General features: G+C 45.2%; 1 protein-coding gene across 1 annotated transcript in view; it reads right to left on the minus strand.

Annotated features, from left to right (window-relative positions):
- Positions 1–2,723: 2,723 nt before the first annotated feature.
- Positions 2,724–21,239, minus strand: part of plod3 (procollagen-lysine, 2-oxoglutarate 5-dioxygenase 3) — a 67,248-nt gene continuing 48,732 nt past the window's right edge. The window contains exons 17-18 of the mRNA XM_071379016.1: positions 18,291–18,416; positions 2,724–4,125 (exon numbers count right to left, since the gene is read on the minus strand). Coding sequence (XP_071235117.1) covers positions 3,970–4,125; positions 18,291–18,416 — 282 coding nt within the window. The 3' untranslated portion in view covers positions 2,724–3,969. The remainder of the gene's footprint in view (positions 4,126–18,290; positions 18,417–21,239) is intronic.

The following is a 21,239-nucleotide window of genomic DNA, read 5'->3' on the forward strand; positions in this document are numbered from 1 at the left end:
TACGCCATCTAGTGGTTAACTGCTAAACTACAATCTATATGATACGCCATCTAGTGGTTAACTGCTAAACTACAATCTATATGATACGCCATCTAGTGGTTAACTGCTGAACTACAATCTATATGATATGCCATCTAGTGGTTAACTGCTGAACTACAATCTATATGATACGCCATCTAGTGGTTAACTGCTGAACTACAATCTATATGATACGCCATCTAGTGGTTAACTGCGGAACTACAATCTATATGATACGCCATCTAGTGGTTAACTGCTGAACTACAATCTATATGATACGCCATCTAGTGGTTAACTGCTGAACTACAATCTATATGATACGCCATCTAGTGGTTAACTGCTGAACTACAATCTATATGATACGCCATCTAGTGGTTAACTGCTGAACTACAATCTATATGATACGCCATCTAGTGGTTAACTGCTGAACTACAATCTATATGATATGCCATCTAGTGGTTAACTGCTGAACTACAATCTATATGATACGCCATCTAGTGGTTAACTGCTGAACTACAATCTATATGATACGCCATCTAGTGGTTAACTGCTGAACTACAATCTATATGATACGCCATCTAGTGGTTAACTGCTGAACTACAATCTATATGATACGCCATCTAGTGGTTAACTGGTGAACTACAATCTATATGATACGCCATCTAGTGGTTAACTGCGGAACTACAATCTATATGATATGCCATCTAGTGGTTAACTGCTGAACTACAATCTATATGATACGCCATCTAGTGGTTAACTGCTGAACTACAATCTATATGATCTGCCATCTAGTGGTTAACTGCTGAACTACAATCTATATGATACGCCATCTAGTGGTTAACTGCGGAACTACAATCTATATGATACGCTATCTAGTGGTTAACTGCTGAACTACAATCTATATGATACGCCATCTAGTGGTTAACTGCTAAACTACAATCTATATGATACGCCATCTAGTGGTTAACTGCTGAACTACAATCTATATGATATGCCATCTAGTGGTTAACTGCTGAACTACAATCTATATGATACGCCATCTAGTGGTTAACTGCTGAACTACAATCTATATGATACGCCATCTAGTGGTTAACTGCGGAACTACAATCTATATGATACGCCATCTAGTGGTTAACTGCTGAACTACAATCTATATGATACGCCATCTAGTGGTTAACTGCTGAACTACAATCTATATGATACGCCATCTAGTGGTTAACTGCTGAACTACAATCTATATGATACGCCATCTAGTGGTTAACTGCTGAACTACAATCTATATGATACGCCATCTAGTGGTTAACTGCTGAACTACAATCTATATGATACGCCATCTAGTGGTTAACTGCTGAACTACAATCTATATGATACGCCATCTAGTGGTTAACTGCTGAACTACAATCTATATGATACGCCATCTAGTGGTTAACTGGTGAACTACAATCTATATGATACGCCATCTAGTGGTTAACTGCTGAACTACAATCTATATGATCTGCCATCTAGTGGTTAACTGCTGAACTACAATCTATATGATCTGCCATCTAGTGGTTAACTGCTGAACTACAATCTATATGATACGCCATCTAGTGGTTAACTGCTGAACTACAATCTATATGATACGCCATCTAGTGGTTAACTGCTGAACTACAATCTATATGATACGCCATCTAGTGGTTAACTGCTGAACTATAATCTATATGATACGCCATCTAGTGGTTAACTGCTGAACTACAATCTATATGATACGCCATCTAGTGGTTAACTGCTGAACTACAATCTATATGATACGCCATCTAGTGGTTAACTGCTGAACTACAATCTATATGATACGCCATCTAGTGGTTAACTGCTGAACTACAATCTATATGATACGCCATCTAGTGGTTAACTGCTGAACTAAATCTATATGATACGCCATCTAGTGGTTAACTGGTGAACTACAATCTATATAATACGCCATCTAGTGGTTAACTGCTGAATTACAATCTATATGATACGCCATCTAGTGGTTAACTGCTGAACTACAATCTATATGATACGCCATCTAGTGGTTAACTACTGAACTACAATCTATATGATACGCCATCTAGTGGTTAACTGCTGAACTACAATCTATATGATACGCCATCTAGTGGTTAACTGGTGAACTACAATCTATATAATACGCCATCTAGTGGTTAACTGCTGAATTACAATCTATATGATACGCCATCTAGTGGTTAACTGGTGAACTACAATCTATATGATACGCCATCTAGTGGTTAACTGCTGAACTACAATCTATATGATACGCCATCTAGTGGTTAACTGCTGAACTACAATCTATATGATACGCCATCTAGTGGTTAACTGCTGAACTACAATCTATATGATACGCCATCTAGTGGTTAACTGCTGAACTACAATCTATATGATACGCCATCTAGTGGTTAACTGCTGAACTACAATCTATATGATACGCCATCTAGTGGTTAACTGCTGAACTACAATCTATATGATACGCCATCTAGTGGTTAACTGTTGAACTACAATCTATATGATACGCCATCTAGTGGTTAACTGCTGAACTACAATCTATATGATACGCCATCTAGTGGTTAACTGCTGAACTACAATCTATATGATACGCCATCTAGTGGTTAACTGCTGAACTCTCAACCAAATAATCACACAAACAAAGACAGCAAACTAACAGACAGACATATAGATCTAATTATTTATTAAAATGTGAAACTTTATTTCTACAATCATAACAAATAATTTAGGGCACTTTGTACAAAGCTTGATCGAAGCACGTCAGAGGGACAGATACACTTTGATTGCTAACATGGGACCAGAACACTAGAATACAATAACAAAATATACCAATAAAAAAACACCAGATTTACGTTGCAATATTTGTGTCTGAAACAGCAGTTTAAAACATGATGATAAAATCCAAGTTTCTGACAGACCTCTGAAGACCAAGGTAGCGTTGGTTTCTGAAATATACAACTATACAACATTACCTTCAAGACAACCGCATAGACACAGATCATGTAGAACAGACAGCACATAGACAAAGATCATGTAGAACAGACAGCACGTAGACACAGATCATGTAGAACTGACGGCACATAGACACAGACCATGTAGAACAGACAGCACATAGACACAGATCATGTAGAACAGACAGTGCCGATCTACTCATGATATTATAGAACTACGTCTTGTGGAGTGTTTTTCAGATCTATTGATTGGAGTTTCTATCATGTAGAACAGCTCAGATGATCTATTCATGGTATTTCTATCAGAACGTTCGGTTTCCTCTCTTAGGAGAGTGTCAATCATCTTTTCTCCAATAACAGGGAGAGGCTGGTTACTATAGCAACGCTGTAACATGACACCCACATCAGCCTGCCGTTACATCAAACACTTAAATTAACACACACAGCTGCAGAGGTCAGGGATCGAGGAAAAATGAGGAAGCATATTGAGAAAGAAATGTATTGACTATGACTGTGATATGTGGTTGTCTCACCTAGCTATCTGTAGATGAATGTACTGACTATGACTGGTTGTCTCTCCTAGCTATCTGAAGGTGACTGTACTGAATGTAAGTCTCTCTGGAGCGTCCGCTAAATGACTAACGTGTACATAACCAAGGCAGCGCGGTGGAGGTTTCATCAGACTGACCTCTCCGCAGCTGATTGGCCTGATCTGATCACGATTCAAGTCGCTCAACTGGTTGCTATGAAACTCAGTGGTTTGTGTTACTACGGCAACGAGAGGACCCATCTGCTATGTGACTGACTGACACACACACACACACACAAATACACACACATACACACACACACACACACACACACACACACGCACGCGCCACCAGTGTCTATGGGTCTATGAAGGATGCCATAATGTATCTAGTCCCGCTGGGTGGTGTGTTCAGGGGTTAGAGGTCAGGGTTTAGGGGTCAACAAAGGAAACCATGATGTATCTAGTCCCGCTGGTTGTAGGCAGGCCCTCGTGGTAGTGAGTCAGTCTGCCTGGGTGCATGAACGACCATCCTTTACGAGGCGCTTCGACATTACAGTCATAACGAAGGAACCGGCATCCTCCACCCTGAAACACAAACACAGCATGTTCAGACACAGTGTGTGTGTGTGTGTGTGTGTGTGTACCAGAGCTGGGATGACTATAGTTCTAACTACGAAAAGTAACTAATGACAGGGCTGTATCTACATGTTGGATTGGCTGTCTTCTACTAATGACAGGGCTGTATCTACATGGATTGGCTGTCTTCTACTAATGACAGGGCTGTATCTACATGGATTGGCTGTCTTCTACTAATGACAGGGCTGTATCTACATAGATTGGCTGTCTACTACTAATGACAGGGCTGTATCTACATGTTGGATTGGCTGTCTTCTACTAATGACAGGGCTGTATCTACATGGATTGGCTGTCTTCTACTAATGACAGGGCTGTATCTACATGTTGGATTGGCTGTCTTCTACTAATGACAGGGCTGTATCTACATAGATTGGCTGTCTTCTACTAATGACAGGGCTGTATCTACATGGATTGGCTGTCTACTACTAATGACAGGGCTGTATCTACATGGATTGGCTGTCTTCTACTAATGACAGGGCTGTATCTACATGTTGGATTGGCTGTCTTCTACTAATGACAGGGCTGTATCTACATGTTGGATTGGCTGTCTTCTACTAATGACAGGGCTGTATCTACATGTTGGATTGGCTGTCTTCTACTAATGACAGGGCTGTATCTACATGGATTGGCTGTCTTCTACTAATGACAGGGCTGTATCTACATAGATTGGCTGTCTTCTACTAATGACAGGGCTGTATCTACATGGATTGGCTGTCTTCTACTAATGACAGGGCTGTATCTACATGGATTGGCTGTCTTCTACTAATGACAAGGCTGTATCTACATGGATTGGCTGTCTTCTACTAATGACAGGGCTGTATCTACATGTTGGATTGGCTGTCTTCTACTAATGACAGGGCTGTATCTACATGGATTGGCTGTCTTCTACTAATGACTGGGCTGTATCTACATGTTGGATTGGCTGTCTACTACTAATGACAGGGCTGTATCTACATGTTGGATTGGCTGTCTTCTACTAATGACAGGGCTGTATCTACATGGATTGGCTGTCTACTACTAATGACAGGGCTGTATCTACATGTTGGATTGGCTGTCTTCTACTAATGACAGGGCTGTATCTACATGGTGGATTGGCTGTCTTCTACTAATGACAGGGCTGTATCTACATGGATTGGCTGTCTTCTACTAATGACAGGGCTGTATCTACATGTTGGATTGGCTGTCTTCTACTAATGACAGGGCTGTATCTACATGGATTGGCTGTCTTCTACTAATGACAGGGCTGTATCTACATGGATTGGCTGTCTTCTACTAATGACAGGGCTGTATCTACATGTTGGATTGGCTGTCTTCTACTAATGACAGGGCTGTATCTACATAGATTGGCTGTCTTCTACTAATGACAGGGCTGTATCTACATGTTGGATTGGCTGTCTTCTACTAATGACAGGGCTGTATCTACATGTTGGATTGGCTGTCTTCTACTAATGACAGGGCTGTATCTACATGGATTGGCTGTCTTCTACTAATGACAGGGCTGTATCTACATAGATTGGCTGTCTTCTACTAATGACAGGGCTGTATCTACATGGATTGGCTGTCTTCTACTAATGACAGGGCTGTATCTACATGGATTGGCTGTCTTCTACTAATGACAAGGCTGTATCTACATGGATTGGCTGTCTTCTACTAATGACAGGGCTGTATCTACATGTTGGATTGGCTGTCTTCTACTAATGACAGGGCTGTATCTACATGGATTGGCTGTCTTCTACTAATGACTGGGCTGTATCTACATGTTGGATTGGCTGTCTACTACTAATGACAGGGCTGTATCTACATGTTGGATTGGCTGTCTTCTACTAATGACAGGGCTGTATCTACATGGATTGGCTGTCTACTACTAATGACAGGGCTGTATCTACATGTTGGATTGGCTGTCTTCTACTAATGACAGGGCTGTATCTACATGGATTGGCTGTCTTCTACTAATGACTGGGCTGTATCTACATGGATTGGCTGTCTTCTACTAATGACAGGGCTGTATCTACATGGATTGGCTGTCTTCTACTAATGACAGGGCTGTATCTACATGGATTGGCTGTCTTCTACTAATGACAGGGCTGTATCTACATGTTGGATTGGCTGTCTTCTACTAATGACAGGGCTGTATCTACATGGATTGGCTGTCTTCTACTAATGACAGGGCTGTATCTACATGGATTGGCTGTCTTCTACTAATGACAGGGCTGTATCTACATGTTGGATTGGCTGTCTTCTACTAATGACAGGGCTGTATCTACATGGATTGGCTGTCTTCTACTAATGACTGGGCTGTATCTACATGTTGGATTGGCTGTCTACTACTAATGACAGGGCTGTATCTACATGTTGGATTGGCTGTCTTCTACTAATGACAGGGCTGTATCTACATGGATTGGCTGTCTACTACTAATGACAGGGCTGTATCTACATGTTGGATTGGCTGTCTTCTACTAATGACAGGGCTGTATCTACATGGTGGATTGGCTGTCTTCTACTAATGACAGGGCTGTATCTACATGGATTGGCTGTCTTCTACTAATGACAGGGCTGTATCTACATGTTGGATTGGCTGTCTTCTACTAATGACAGGGCTGTATCTACATGGATTGGCTGTCTTCTACTAATGACAGGGCTGTATCTACATGGATTGGCTGTCTTCTACTAATGACAGGGCTGTATCTACATGTTGGATTGGCTGTCTTCTACTAATGACAGGGCTGTATCTACATAGATTGGCTGTCTTCTACTAATGACAGGGCTGTATCTACATGTTGGATTGGCTGTCTTCTACTAATGACAGGGCTGTATCTACATGGATTGGCTGTCTTCTACTAATGACAGGGCTGTATCTACATGGATTGGCTGTCTTCTACTAATGACAGGGCTGTATCTACATGGATTGGCTGTCTTCTACTAATGACAGGGCTGTATCTACATGGATTGGCTGTCTTCTACTAATGACAGGGCTGTATCTACATGGATTGGCTGTCTTCTACTAATGACAGGGCTGTATCTACATGGATTGGCTGTCTTCTACTAATGACAGGGCTGTATCTACATGGATTGGCTGTCTTCTACTAATGACAGGGCTGTATCTACATGGATTGGCTGTCTTCTACTAATGACAGGGCTGTATCTACATGGATTGGCTGTCTTCTACTAATGACAGGGCTGTATCTACATGGATTGGCTGTCTTCTACTAATGACAGGGCTGTATCTACATGTTGGATTGGCTGTCTTCTACTAATGACAGGGCTGTATCTACATGGATTGGCTGTCTTCTACTAATGACAGGGCTGTATCTACATGGATTGGCTGTCTTCTACTAATGACAGGGCTGTATCTACATGTTGGATTGGCTGTCTTCTACTAATGACAGGGCTGTATCTACATGGATTGGCTGTCTTCTACTAATGACAGGGCTGTATCTACATGGATTGGCTGTCTACTACTAATGACAGGGCTGTATCTACATGGATTGGCTGTCTACTACTAATGACAGGGCTGTATCTACATGGATTGGCTGTCTTCTACTAATGACAGGGCTGTATCTACATGTTGGATTGGCTGTCTTCTACTAATGACAGGGCTGTATCTACATGTTGGATTGGCTGTCTTCTACTAATGACAGGGCTGTATCTACATGGATTGGCTGTCTTCTACTAATGACAGGGCTGTATCTACATGTTGGATTGGCTGTCTTCTACTAATGACAGGGCTGTATCTACATGGATTGGCTGTCTTCTACTAATGACAGGGCTGTATCTACATGGATTGGCTGTCTTCTACTAATGACAGGGCTGTATCTACATGGATTGGCTGTCTTCTACTAATGACAGGGCTGTATCTACATGGATTGGCTGTCTTCTACTAATGACAGGGCTGTATCTACATGTTGGATTGGCTGTCTTCTACTAATGACAGGGCTGTATCTACATGGATTGGCTGTCTTCTACTAATGACAGGGCTGTATCTACATGGATTGGCTGTCTTCTACTAATGACAGGGCTGTATCTACATGTTGGATTGGCTGTCTTCTACTAATGACAGGGCTGTATCTACATGTTGGATTGGCTGTCTTCTACTAATGACAGGGCTGTATCTACATGTTGGATTGGCTGTCTTCTACTAATGACAGGGCTGTATCTACATGTTGGATTGGCTGTCTTCTACTAATGACAGGGCTGTATCTACATGTTGGATTGGCTGTCTTCTACTAATGACAGGGCTGTATCTACATGTTGGATTGGCTGTCTTCTACTAATGACAGGGCTGTATCTACATGTTGGATTGGCTGTCTTCTACTAATGACAGGGCTGTATCTACATGTTGGATTGGCTGTCTTCTACTAATGACAGGGCTGTATCTACATGTTGGATTGGCTGTCTTCTACTAATGACAGGGCTGTATCTACATGTTGGATTGGCTGTCTTCTACTAATGACAGGGCTGTATCTACATGTTGGATTGGCTGTCTTCTACTAATGACAGGGCTGTATCTACATGTTGGATTGGCTGTCTTCTACTAATGACAGGGCTGTATCTACATGGATTGGCTGTCTTCTACTAATGACAGGGCTGTATCTACATGTTGGATTGGCTGTCTTCTACTAATGACAGGGCTGTATCTACATGGATTGGCTGTCTTCTACTAATGACAGGGCTGTATCTACATGGATTGGCTGTCTACTACTAATGACAGGGCTGTATCTACATGTTGGATTGGCTGTCTTCTACTAATGACAGGGCTGTATCTACATGGATTGGCTGTCTTCTACTAATGACAGGGCTGTATCTACATGGATTGGCTGTCTTCTACTAATGACAGGGCTGTATCTACATGGATTGGCTGTCTTCTACTAATGACAGGGCTGTATCTACATGTTGGATTGGCTGTCTACTACTAATGACAGGGCTGTATCTACATGGATTGGCTGTCTTCTACTAATGACAGGGCTGTATCTACATGGATTGGCTGTCTTCTACTAATGACAGGGCTGTATCTACATGGATTGGCTGTCTTCTACTAATGACAAGGCTGTATCTACATGGATTGGCTGTCTTCTACTAATGACAGGGCTGTATCTACATGTTGGATTGGCTGTCTTCTACTAATGACAGGGCTGTATCTACATGGATTGGCTTTCTTCTACTAATGACAGGGCTGTATCTACATGGATTGGCTGTCTTCTACTAATGACAGGGCTGTATCTACATGGATTGGCTGTCTTCTACTAATGACAGGGCTGTATCTACATAGATTGGCTGTCTTCTACTAATGACAGGGCTGTATCTACATGTTGGATTGGCTGTCTTCTACTAATGACAAGGCTGTATCTACATGGATTGGCTGTCTTCTACTAATGACAGGGCTGTATCTACATGGATTGGCTGTCTTCTACTAATGACAGGGCTGTATCTACATAGATTGGCTGTCTACTACTAATGACAGGGCTGTATCTACATGTTGGATTGGCTGTCTTCTACTAATGACAGGGCTGTATCTACATGGATTGGCTGTCTTCTACTAATGACAGGGCTGTATCTACATGTTGGATTGGCTGTCTTCTACTAATGACAGGGCTGTATCTACATGTTGGATTGGCTGTCTTCTACTAATGACAGGGCTGTATCTACATGGATTGGCTGTCTTCTACTAATGACTGGGCTGTATCTACATGTTGGATTGGCTGTCTACTACTAATGACAGGGCTGTATCTACATGTTGGATTGGCTGTCTTCTACTAATGACAGGGCTGTATCTACATGTTGGATTGGCTGTCTTCTACTAATGACAGGGCTGTATCTACATAGATTGGCTGTCTTCTACTAATGACAGGGCTGTATCTACATGTTGGATTGGCTGTCTTCTACTAATGACAGGGCTGTATCTACATGGATTGGCTGTCTTCTACTAATGACAGGGCTGTATCTACATGGATTGGCTGTCTTCTACTAATGACAGGGCTGTATCTACATGGATTGGCTGTCTTCTACTAATGACAGGGCTGTATCTACATGGATTGGCTGTCTTCTACTAATGACAGGGCTGTATCTACATGGATTGGCTGTCTTCTACTAATGACAGGGCTGTATCTACATGGATTGGCTGTCTTCTACTAATGACAGGGCTGTATCTACATGGATTGGCTGTCTTCTACTAATGACAGGGCTGTATCTACATGGATTGGCTGTCTTCTACTAATGACAGGGCTGTATCTACATGGATTGGCTGTCTTCTACTAATGACAGGGCTGTATCTACATGGATTGGCTGTCTTCTACTAATGACAGGGCTGTATCTACATGTTGGATTGGCTGTCTTCTACTAATGACAGGGCTGTATCTACATGGATTGGCTGTCTTCTACTAATGACAGGGCTGTATCTACATGGATTGGCTGTCTTCTACTAATGACAGGGCTGTATCTACATGTTGGATTGGCTGTCTTCTACTAATGACAGGGCTGTATCTACATGTTGGATTGGCTGTCTTCTACTAATGACAGGGCTGTATCTACATGTTGGATTGGCTGTCTTCTACTAATGACAGGGCTGTATCTACATGTTGGATTGGCTGTCTTCTACTAATGACAGGGCTGTATCTACATGTTGGATTGGCTGTCTTCTACTAATGACAGGGCTGTATCTACATGTTGGATTGGCTGTCTTCTACTAATGACAGGGCTGTATCTACATGGATTGGCTGTCTTCTACTAATGACAGGGCTGTATCTACATGTTGGATTGGCTGTCTTCTACTAATGACAGGGCTGTATCTACATGGATTGGCTGTCTTCTACTAATGACAGGGCTGTATCTACATGGATTGGCTGTCTACTACTAATGACAGGGCTGTATCTACATGTTGGATTGGCTGTCTTCTACTAATGACAGGGCTGTATCTACATGGATTGGCTGTCTTCTACTAATGACAGGGCTGTATCTACATGGATTGGCTGTCTTCTACTAATGACAGGGCTGTATCTACATGGATTGGCTGTCTTCTACTAATGACAGGGCTGTATCTACATGTTGGATTGGCTGTCTACTACTAATGACAGGGCTGTATCTACATGGATTGGCTGTCTTCTACTAATGACAGGGCTGTATCTACATGGATTGGCTGTCTTCTACTAATGACAGGGCTGTATCTACATGGATTGGCTGTCTTCTACTAATGACAAGGCTGTATCTACATGGATTGGCTGTCTTCTACTAATGACAGGGCTGTATCTACATGTTGGATTGGCTGTCTTCTACTAATGACAGGGCTGTATCTACATGGATTGGCTTTCTTCTACTAATGACAGGGCTGTATCTACATGGATTGGCTGTCTTCTACTAATGACAGGGCTGTATCTACATGGATTGGCTGTCTTCTACTAATGACAGGGCTGTATCTACATAGATTGGCTGTCTTCTACTAATGACAGGGCTGTATCTACATGTTGGATTGGCTGTCTTCTACTAATGACAAGGCTGTATCTACATGGATTGGCTGTCTTCTACTAATGACAGGGCTGTATCTACATGGATTGGCTGTCTTCTACTAATGACAGGGCTGTATCTACATAGATTGGCTGTCTACTACTAATGACAGGGCTGTATCTACATGTTGGATTGGCTGTCTTCTACTAATGACAGGGCTGTATCTACATGGATTGGCTGTCTTCTACTAATGACAGGGCTGTATCTACATGTTGGATTGGCTGTCTTCTACTAATGACAGGGCTGTATCTACATGTTGGATTGGCTGTCTTCTACTAATGACAGGGCTGTATCTACATGGATTGGCTGTCTTCTACTAATGACTGGGCTGTATCTACATGTTGGATTGGCTGTCTACTACTAATGACAGGGCTGTATCTACATGTTGGATTGGCTGTCTTCTACTAATGACAGGGCTGTATCTACATGTTGGATTGGCTGTCTTCTACTAATGACAGGGCTGTATCTACATAGATTGGCTGTCTTCTACTAATGACAGGGCTGTATCTACATGTTGGATTGGCTGTCTTCTACTAATGACAGGGCTGTATCTACATGGATTGGCTGTCTTCTACTAATGACAGGGCTGTATCTACATGGATTGGCTGTCTTCTACTAATGACAGGGCTGTATCTACATGGATTGGCTGTCTTCTACTAATGACAGGGCTGTATCTACATGGATTGGCTGTCTTCTACTAATGACAGGGCTGTATCTACATGGATTGGCTGTCTTCTACTAATGACAGGGCTGTATCTACATGGATTGGCTGTCTTCTACTAATGACAGGGCTGTATCTACATGGATTGGCTGTCTTCTACTAATGACAGGGCTGTATCTACATGGATTGGCTGTCTTCTACTAATGACAGGGCTGTATCTACATGGATTGGCTGTCTTCTACTAATGACAGGGCTGTATCTACATGGATTGGCTGTCTTCTACTAATGACAGGGCTGTATCTACATGTTGGATTGGCTGTCTTCTACTAATGACAGGGCTGTATCTACATGGATTGGCTGTCTTCTACTAATGACAGGGCTGTATCTACATGGATTGGCTGTCTTCTACTAATGACAGGGCTGTATCTACATGTTGGATTGGCTGTCTTCTACTAATGACAGGGCTGTATCTACATGGATTGGCTGTCTTCTACTAATGACAGGGCTGTATCTACATGGATTGGCTGTCTTCTACTAATGCCAGGGCTGTATCTACATGGATTGGCTGTCTTCTACTAATGACAGGGCTGTATCTACATGTTGGATTGGCTGTCTTCTACTAATGACAGGGCTGTATCTACATGGATTGGCTGTCTTCTACTAATGACAGGGCTGTATCTACATGGATTGGCTGTCTTCTACTAATGACAGGGCTGTATCTACATGTTGGATTGGCTGTCTTCTACTAATGACAGGGCTGTATCTACATGGATTGGCTGTCTTCTACTAATGACAGGGCTGTATCTACATGGATTGGCTGTCTACTACTAATGACAGGGCTGTATCTACATGGATTGGCTGTCTACTAGTAATGACAGGGCTGTATCTACATGGATTGGCTGTCTTCTACTAATGACAGGGCTGTATCTACATGTTGGATTGGCTGTCTTCTACTAATGACAGGGCTGTATCTACATGTTGGATTGGCTGTCTTCTACTAATGACAGGGCTGTATCTACATGGATTGGCTGTCTTCTACTAATGACAGGGCTGTATCTACATGTTGGATTGGCTGTCTTCTACTAATGACAGGGCTGTATCTACATGGATTGGCTGTCTTCTACTAATGACAGGGCTGTATCTACATGGATTGGCTGTCTTCTACTAATGACAGGGCTGTATCTACATGGATTGGCTGTCTTCTACTAATGACAGGGCTGTATCTACATGTTGGATTGGCTGTCTTCTACTAATGACAGGGCTGTATCTACATGTTGGATTGGCTGTCTTCTACTAATGACAGGGCTGTATCTACATGTTGGATTGGCTGTCTTCTACTAATGACAGGGCTGTATCTACATGTTGGATTGGCTGTCTTCTACTAATGACAGGGCTGTATCTACATGTTGGATTGGCTGTCTTCTACTAATGACAGGGCTGTATCTACATGTTGGATTGGCTGTCTTCTACTAATGACAGGGCTGTATCTACATGTTGGATTGGCTGTCTTCTACTAATGACAGGGCTGTATCTACATGTTGGATTGGCTGTCTTCTACTAATGACAGGGCTGTATCTACATGTTGGATTGGCTGTCTTCTACTAATGACAGGGCTGTATCTACATGTTGGATTGGCTGTCTTCTACTAATGACAGGGCTGTATCTACATGTTGGATTGGCTGTCTTCTACTAATGACAGGGCTGTATCTACATGTTGGATTGGCTGTCTTCTACTAATGACAGGGCTGTATCTACATGTTGGATTGGCTGTCTTCTACTAATGACAGGGCTGTATCTACATGGATTGGCTGTCTTCTACTAATGACAGGGCTGTATCTACATGGATTGGCTGTCTTCTACTAATGACAGGGCTGTATCTACATGTTGGATTGGCTGTCTACTACTAATGACAGGGCTGTATCTACATGGATTGGCTGTCTTCTACTAATGACAGGGCTGTATCTACATGGATTGGCTGTCTTCTACTAATGACAGGGCTGTATCTACATGGATTGGCTGTCTTCTACTAATGACAAGGCTGTATCTACATGGATTGGCTGTCTTCTACTAATGACAGGGCTGTATCTACATGTTGGATTGGCTGTCTTCTACTAATGACAGGGCTGTATCTACATGGATTGGCTTTCTTCTACTAATGACAGGGCTGTATCTACATGGATTGACTGTCTTCTACTAATGACAGGGCTGTATCTACATAGATTGGCTGTCTTCTACTAATGACAGGGCTGTATCTACATGGATTGGCTGTCTTCTACTAATGACAGGGCTGTATCTACATGGATTGGCTGTCTTCTACTAATGACAGGGCTGTATCTACATGTTGGATTGGCTGTCTTCTACTAATGACAGGGCTGTATCTACATGGATTGGCTGTCTTCTACTAATGACAGGGCTGTATCTACATGGATTGGCTGTCTTCTACTAATGACAGGGCTGTATCTACATGTTGGATTGGCTGTCTTCTACTAATGACAGGGCTGTATCTACATGGATTGGCTGTCTTCTACTAATGACAGGGCTGTATCTACATGGATTGGCTGTCTTCTACTAATGACAGGGCTGTATCTACATGGATTGGCTGTCTTCTACTAATGACAGGGCTGTATCTACATGTTGGATTGGCTGTCTTCTACTAATGACAGGGCTGTATCTACATGGATTGGCTGTCTTCTACTAATGACAGGGCTGTATCTACATGGATTGGCTGTCTTCTACTAATGACAGGGCTGTATCTACATGTTGGATTGGCTGTCTTCTACTAATGACAGGGCTGTATCTACATGGATTGGCTGTCTTCTACTAATGACAGGGCTGTATCTACATGGATTGGCTGTCTACTACTAATGACAGGGCTGTATCTACATGGATTGGCTGTCTACTAGTAATGACAGGGCTGTATCTACATGGATTGGCTGTCTTCTACTAATGACAGGGCTGTATCTACATGTTGGATTGGCTGTCTTCTACTAATGACAGGGCTGTATCTACATGTTGGATTGGCTGTCTTCTACTAATGACAGGGCTGTATCTACATGGATTGGCTGTCTTCTACTAATGACAGGGCTGTATCTACATGTTGGATTGGCTGTCTTCTACTAATGACAGGGCTGTATCTACATGGATTGGCTGTCTTCTACTAATGACAGGGCTGTATCTACATGGATTGGCTGTCTTCTACTAATGACAGGGCTGTATCTACATGGATTGGCTGTCTTCTACTAATGACAGGGCTGTATCTACATGTTGGATTGGCTGTCTTCTACTAATGACAGGGCTGTATCTACATGTTGGATTGGCTGTCTTCTACTAATGACAGGGCTGTATCTACATGTTGGATTGGCTGTCTTCTACTAATGACAGGGCTGTATCTACATGTTGGATTGGCTGTCTTCTACTAATGACAGGGCTGTATCTACATGTTGGATTGGCTGTCTTCTACTAATGACAGGGCTGTATCTACATGTTGGATTGGCTGTCTTCTACTAATGACAGGGCTGTATCTACATGTTGGATTGGCTGTCTTCTACTAATGACAGGGCTGTATCTACATGTTGGATTGGCTGTCTTCTACTAATGACAGGGCTGTATCTACATGTTGGATTGGCTGTCTTCTACTAATGACAGGGCTGTATCTACATGTTGGATTGGCTGTCTTCTACTAATGACAGGGCTGTATCTACATGTTGGATTGGCTGTCTTCTACTAATGACAGGGCTGTATCTACATGTTGGATTGGCTGTCTTCTACTAATGACAGGGCTGTATCTACATGGATTGGCTGTCTTCTACTAATGACAGGGCTGTATCTACATGGATTGGCTGTCTTCTACTAATGACAGGGCTGTATCTACATGTTGGATTGGCTGTCTACTACTAATGACAGGGCTGTATCTACATGGATTGGCTGTCTTCTACTAATGACAGGGCTGTATCTACATGGATTGGCTGTCTTCTACTAATGACAGGGCTGTATCTACATGGATTGGCTGTCTTCTACTAATGACAAGGCTGTATCTACATGGATTGGCTGTCTTCTACTAATGACAGGGCTGTATCTACATGTTGGATTGGCTGTCTTCTACTAATGACAGGGCTGTATCTACATGGATTGGCTTTCTTCTACTAATGACAGGGCTGTATCTACATGGATTGGCTGTCTTCTACTAATGACAGGGCTGTATCTACATAGATTGGCTGTCTTCTACTAATGACAGGGCTGTATCTACATGTTGGATTGGCTGTCTTCTACTAATGACAAGGCTGTATCTACATGGATTGGCTGTCTTCTACTAATGACAGGGCTGTATCTACATGGATTGGCTGTCTTCTACTAATGACAAGGCTGTATCTACATGGATTGGCTGTCTTCTACTAATGACAGGGCTGTATCTACATAGATTGGCTGTCTACTACTAATGACAGGGCTGTATCTACATGTTGGATTGGCTGTCTTCTACTAATGACAGGGCTGTATCTACATGGATTGGCTGTCTTCTACTAATGACAGGGCTGTATCTACATGTTGGATTGGCTGTCTTCTACTAATGACAGGGCTGTATCTACATGTTGGATTGGCTGTCTTCTACTAATGACAGGGCTGTATCTACATGGATTGGCTGTCTACTACTAATGACAGGGCTGTATCTACATGTTGGATTGGCTGTCTTCTACTAATGACAGGGCTGTATCTACATGTTGGATTGGCTGTCTTCTACTAATGACAGGGCTGTATCTACATGTTGGATTGGCTGTCTTCTACTAATGACAGGGCTGTATCTACATGTTGGATTGGCTGTCTTCTACTAATGACAGGGCTGTATCTACATGGATTGGCTGTCTTCTACTAATGACAGGGCTGTATCTACATGTTGGATTGGCTGTCTTCTACTAATGACAGGGCTGTATCTACATGTTGGATTGGTTGTCTTCTACTAATGACAGGGCTGTATCTACATGGATTGGCTGTCTTCTACTAATGACAGGGCTGTATCTACATGGATTGGCTGTCTTCTACTAATGACAGGGCTGTATCTACATGGATTGGCTGTCTTCTACTAATGACAGGGCTGTATCTACATGGATTGGCTGTCTTCTACTAATGACAGGGCTGTATCTACATGGATTGGCTGTCTTCTACTAATGACAGGGCTGTATCTACATGGATTGGCTGTCTTCTACTAATGACAGGGCTGTATCTACATGGATTGGCTGTCTTCTACTAATGACAGGGCTGTATCTACATGGATTGGCTGTCTTCTACTAATGACAGGGCTGTATCTACATGTTGGATTGGCTGTCTTCTACTAATGACAGGGCTGTATCTACATGTTGGATTGGTTGTCTTCTACTAATGACAGGGCTGTATCTACATGAACAGTGTTGCCATGGTAATAATGACGTGACTAGACAAGGGAAGAGTTGAGGTCAGGGTCGTTTACTCAGTGTATATTTAGACTAATTCAACTGTTTTTAGTTTTTCATCAAATACATTTATATTTGTTTTGAAATAAGTTGCATACCTTCAAAATACTTTCAAATATGATCGATTTGTTTTTCTGAGACCTGTATTTGATATCAAAGAAACGAGAGTTGCCTTCTAGTGTAAACTCTATTAGGAAAAAATAAAAAATTAATACTAGAGTATTTGAATATTTGAAAAGACCAACTTAACCCCAAACTACAATACTTTTCCTGTCCAGGTGTGATGTGTACCTGGTAATCTATTCCCTTGTTGTTGATGGTGAAGGTGTGGTGTGTACCTGGTAATCTATTCCCTTGTTGTTGATGGTGAAGGTGTGTACCTGGTAATCTATTCCCTTGTTGTTGATGGTGAAGGTGTGTACCTGGTAATCTATTCCCTTGTTGTTGATGGTGAAGGTGTGTACCTGGTAATCTATTCCCTTGTTGTTGAGCGCTACGTTGATGGTGAAGGTGTGTACCTGGTAATCTATTCCCTTGTTGTTGAGTGCTACGTTGATGGTGAAGGTGGAGGAGTCATGATGCGGACGGAGGGACGGCTGTTCATCTGGACGATACCGGACCACAAAGTTCATCACCGCCTGGGCCTGTGGGGGGGGTTAATGGGTCATTCATACAAGGACCTGTACAAGACAGTCTCAGAGGAAGCTGGTTTAATGTATTTGTGAGAGTCGCTACCGCTGGTGCCACGACCAGGTGAGAGTCACTACCTACCGCTGGTGCCACGACCAGGTGAGAGTCGCTACCTACCGCTGGTGCCACGACCAGGTGAGAGTCGCTACCTACCGCTGGTGCCACGACCAGGTGAGAGTCGCTACCGCTGGTGCCACGACCAGGTGAGAGTCGCTACCTACCGCTGGTGCCACGACCAGGTGAGAGTCGCTACCTACCGCTGGTGCCACGACCAGGTGAGAGTCGCTACCTACCGCTGGTGCCACGACCAGGTGAGAGTCGCTACCTACCGCTGGTGCCACGACCAGGTGAGAGTCGCTACCTACCGCTGGTGTCACGACCAGGTGAGAGTCGCTACCTACCGCTGGTGCCACGACCAGGTGAGAGTCGCTACCTACCGCTGGTGCCACGACCAGGGGAGAGTCGCAATCGCTGGTGCCACGACCAGGAGAGAGTCGCTACCGCTGGTGCCACGACCAGGTGAGAGTCACTACCGCTGGTGCCACGACCAGGGGAGAGTCGCAATCGCTGGTGCCACGACCAGGAGAGAGTCGCTACCGCTGGTGCCACGACCAGGTGAGAGTCACTACCGCTGGTGCCACGACCAGGTGAGAGTCGCTACCTACCGCTGGTGTCACGACCAGGTGAGAGTCGCTACCGCTGGTGTCACGACCAGGTGAGAGTCGCTACCGCTGGTGCCACGACCAGGTGAGAGTCGCTACCTACCGCTGGTGCCACGACCAGGTGAGGGTCGCTACCTACCGCTGGTGTCACGACCAGGTGAGAGTCGCTACCGCTGGTGTCACGACCAGGTGAGAGTCGCTACCGCTGGTGTCACGACCAGGTGAGAGTCGCTACCTACCGCTGGTGCCACGACCAGGTGAGAGTCGCTACCTACCGCTGGTGTCACGACCAGGTGAGAGTCGCTACCGCTGGTGTCACGACCAGGTGAGAGTCGCTACCGCTGGTGCCACGACCAGGTGAGAGTCGCTACCTACCGCTGGTGTCACGACCAGGTGAGAGTCGCTACCGCTGGTGTCACGACCAGGTGAGAGTCACTACCGCTGGTGCCACGACCAGGTGAGAGTCGCTACCGCTGGTGCCACGACCAGGTGAGAGTCGCTACCTACCGCTGGTGCCACGACCAGGTGAGAGTCGCTACCGCTGGTGTCACGACCAGGTGAGAGTCGCTACCTACCGCTGGTGCCACGACCAGGTGAGAGTCGCTACCTACCGCTGGTGCCACGACCAGGTGAGAGTCGCTACCGCTGGTGCCACGACCAGGTGAGAGTCGCTACCGCTGGTGCCACGACCAGGTGAGAGTCGCTACCTACCGCTGGTGCCACGACCAGGTGAGAGTCGCTACCGCTGGTGTCACGACCAGGTGAGAGTCGCTACCTACCGCTGGTGCCACGACCAGGTGAGAGTCGCTACCTACCGCTGGTGCCACGACCAGGTGAGAGTCGCTACCGCTGGTGTCACGACCAGGTGAGAGTCGCTACCTACCGCTGGTGCCACGACCAGGTGAGAGTCGCTACCTACCGCTGGTGCCACGACCAGGTGAGAGTCGCTACCTACCGCTGGTGCCACGACCAGGTGAGAGTCGCTACCGCTGGTGTCACGACCAGGTGAGAGTCGCTACCTACCGCTGGTGCCACGACCAGGTGAGAGTCGCTACCTACCGCTGGTGTCACGACCAGGTGAGAGTCGCTACCGCTGGTGTCACGACCAGGTGAGAGTCGCTACCGCTGGTGCCACGACCAGGTGAGAGTCGCTACCTACCGCTGGTGTCACGACCAGGTGAGAGTCGCTACCGCTGGTGTCACGACCAGGTGAGAGTCACTACCGCTGGTGCCACGACCAGGTGAGAGTCGCTACCGCTGGTGCCACGACCAGGTGAGAGTCGCTACCTACCGCTGGTGCCACGACCAGGTGAGAGTCGCTACCGCTGGTGTCACGACCAGGTGAGAGTCGCTACCTACCGCTGGTGCCACGACCAGGTGAGAGTCGCTACCTACCGCTGGTGCCACGACCAGGTGAGAGTCGCTACCGCTGGTGCCACGACCAGGTGAGAGTCGCTACCGCTGGTGCCACGACCAGGTGAGAGTCGCTATCCGCTGGTGCCACGACCAGGTGAGAGTCGCTACCTACCGCTGGTGCCACGACCAGGTGAGAGTCGCTACCTACCGCTGGTGCCACGACCAGGTGAGAGTCGCTACCTACCGCTGGTGCCACGACCAGGTGAGAGTCGCTACCGCTGGTGCCACGACCAGGTGAGAGTCGCTACCGCTGGTGCCACGACCAGGTGAGAGTCGCTACCTACCGCTGGTGCCACGACCAGGTGAGAGTCGCTACCTACCGCTGGTGCCACGACCAGGTGAGAGTCGCTACCTACCGCTGGTGCCACGACCAGGTGAGAGTCGCTACCGCTGGTGCCACGACCAGGTGAGAGTCGCTACCGCTGGTGCCACGACCAGGTGAGAGTCGCTCCTACCGCTGGTGCCACGACCAGGTGAGAGTCGCTACCTACCGCTGGTGCCACGACCAGGTGAGAGTCGCTACCGCTGGTGCCACGACCAGGTGAGAGTCGCTACCTACCGCTGGTGCCACGACCAGGTGAGAGTCGCTACCGCTGGTGCCACGACCAGGTGAGAGTCGCCCTACCGCTGGTGCCACGACCAGGTGAGAGTCGCTACCGCTGGTGCCACGACCAGGTGAGAGTCGCTACCGCTGGTGCC

The sequence above is a fragment of the Salvelinus alpinus genome, chromosome 31 (genome assembly GCF_045679555.1).
Source record: "Salvelinus alpinus chromosome 31, SLU_Salpinus.1, whole genome shotgun sequence".
Lineage (NCBI taxonomy): Eukaryota > Metazoa > Chordata > Actinopteri > Salmoniformes > Salmonidae > Salvelinus > Salvelinus alpinus.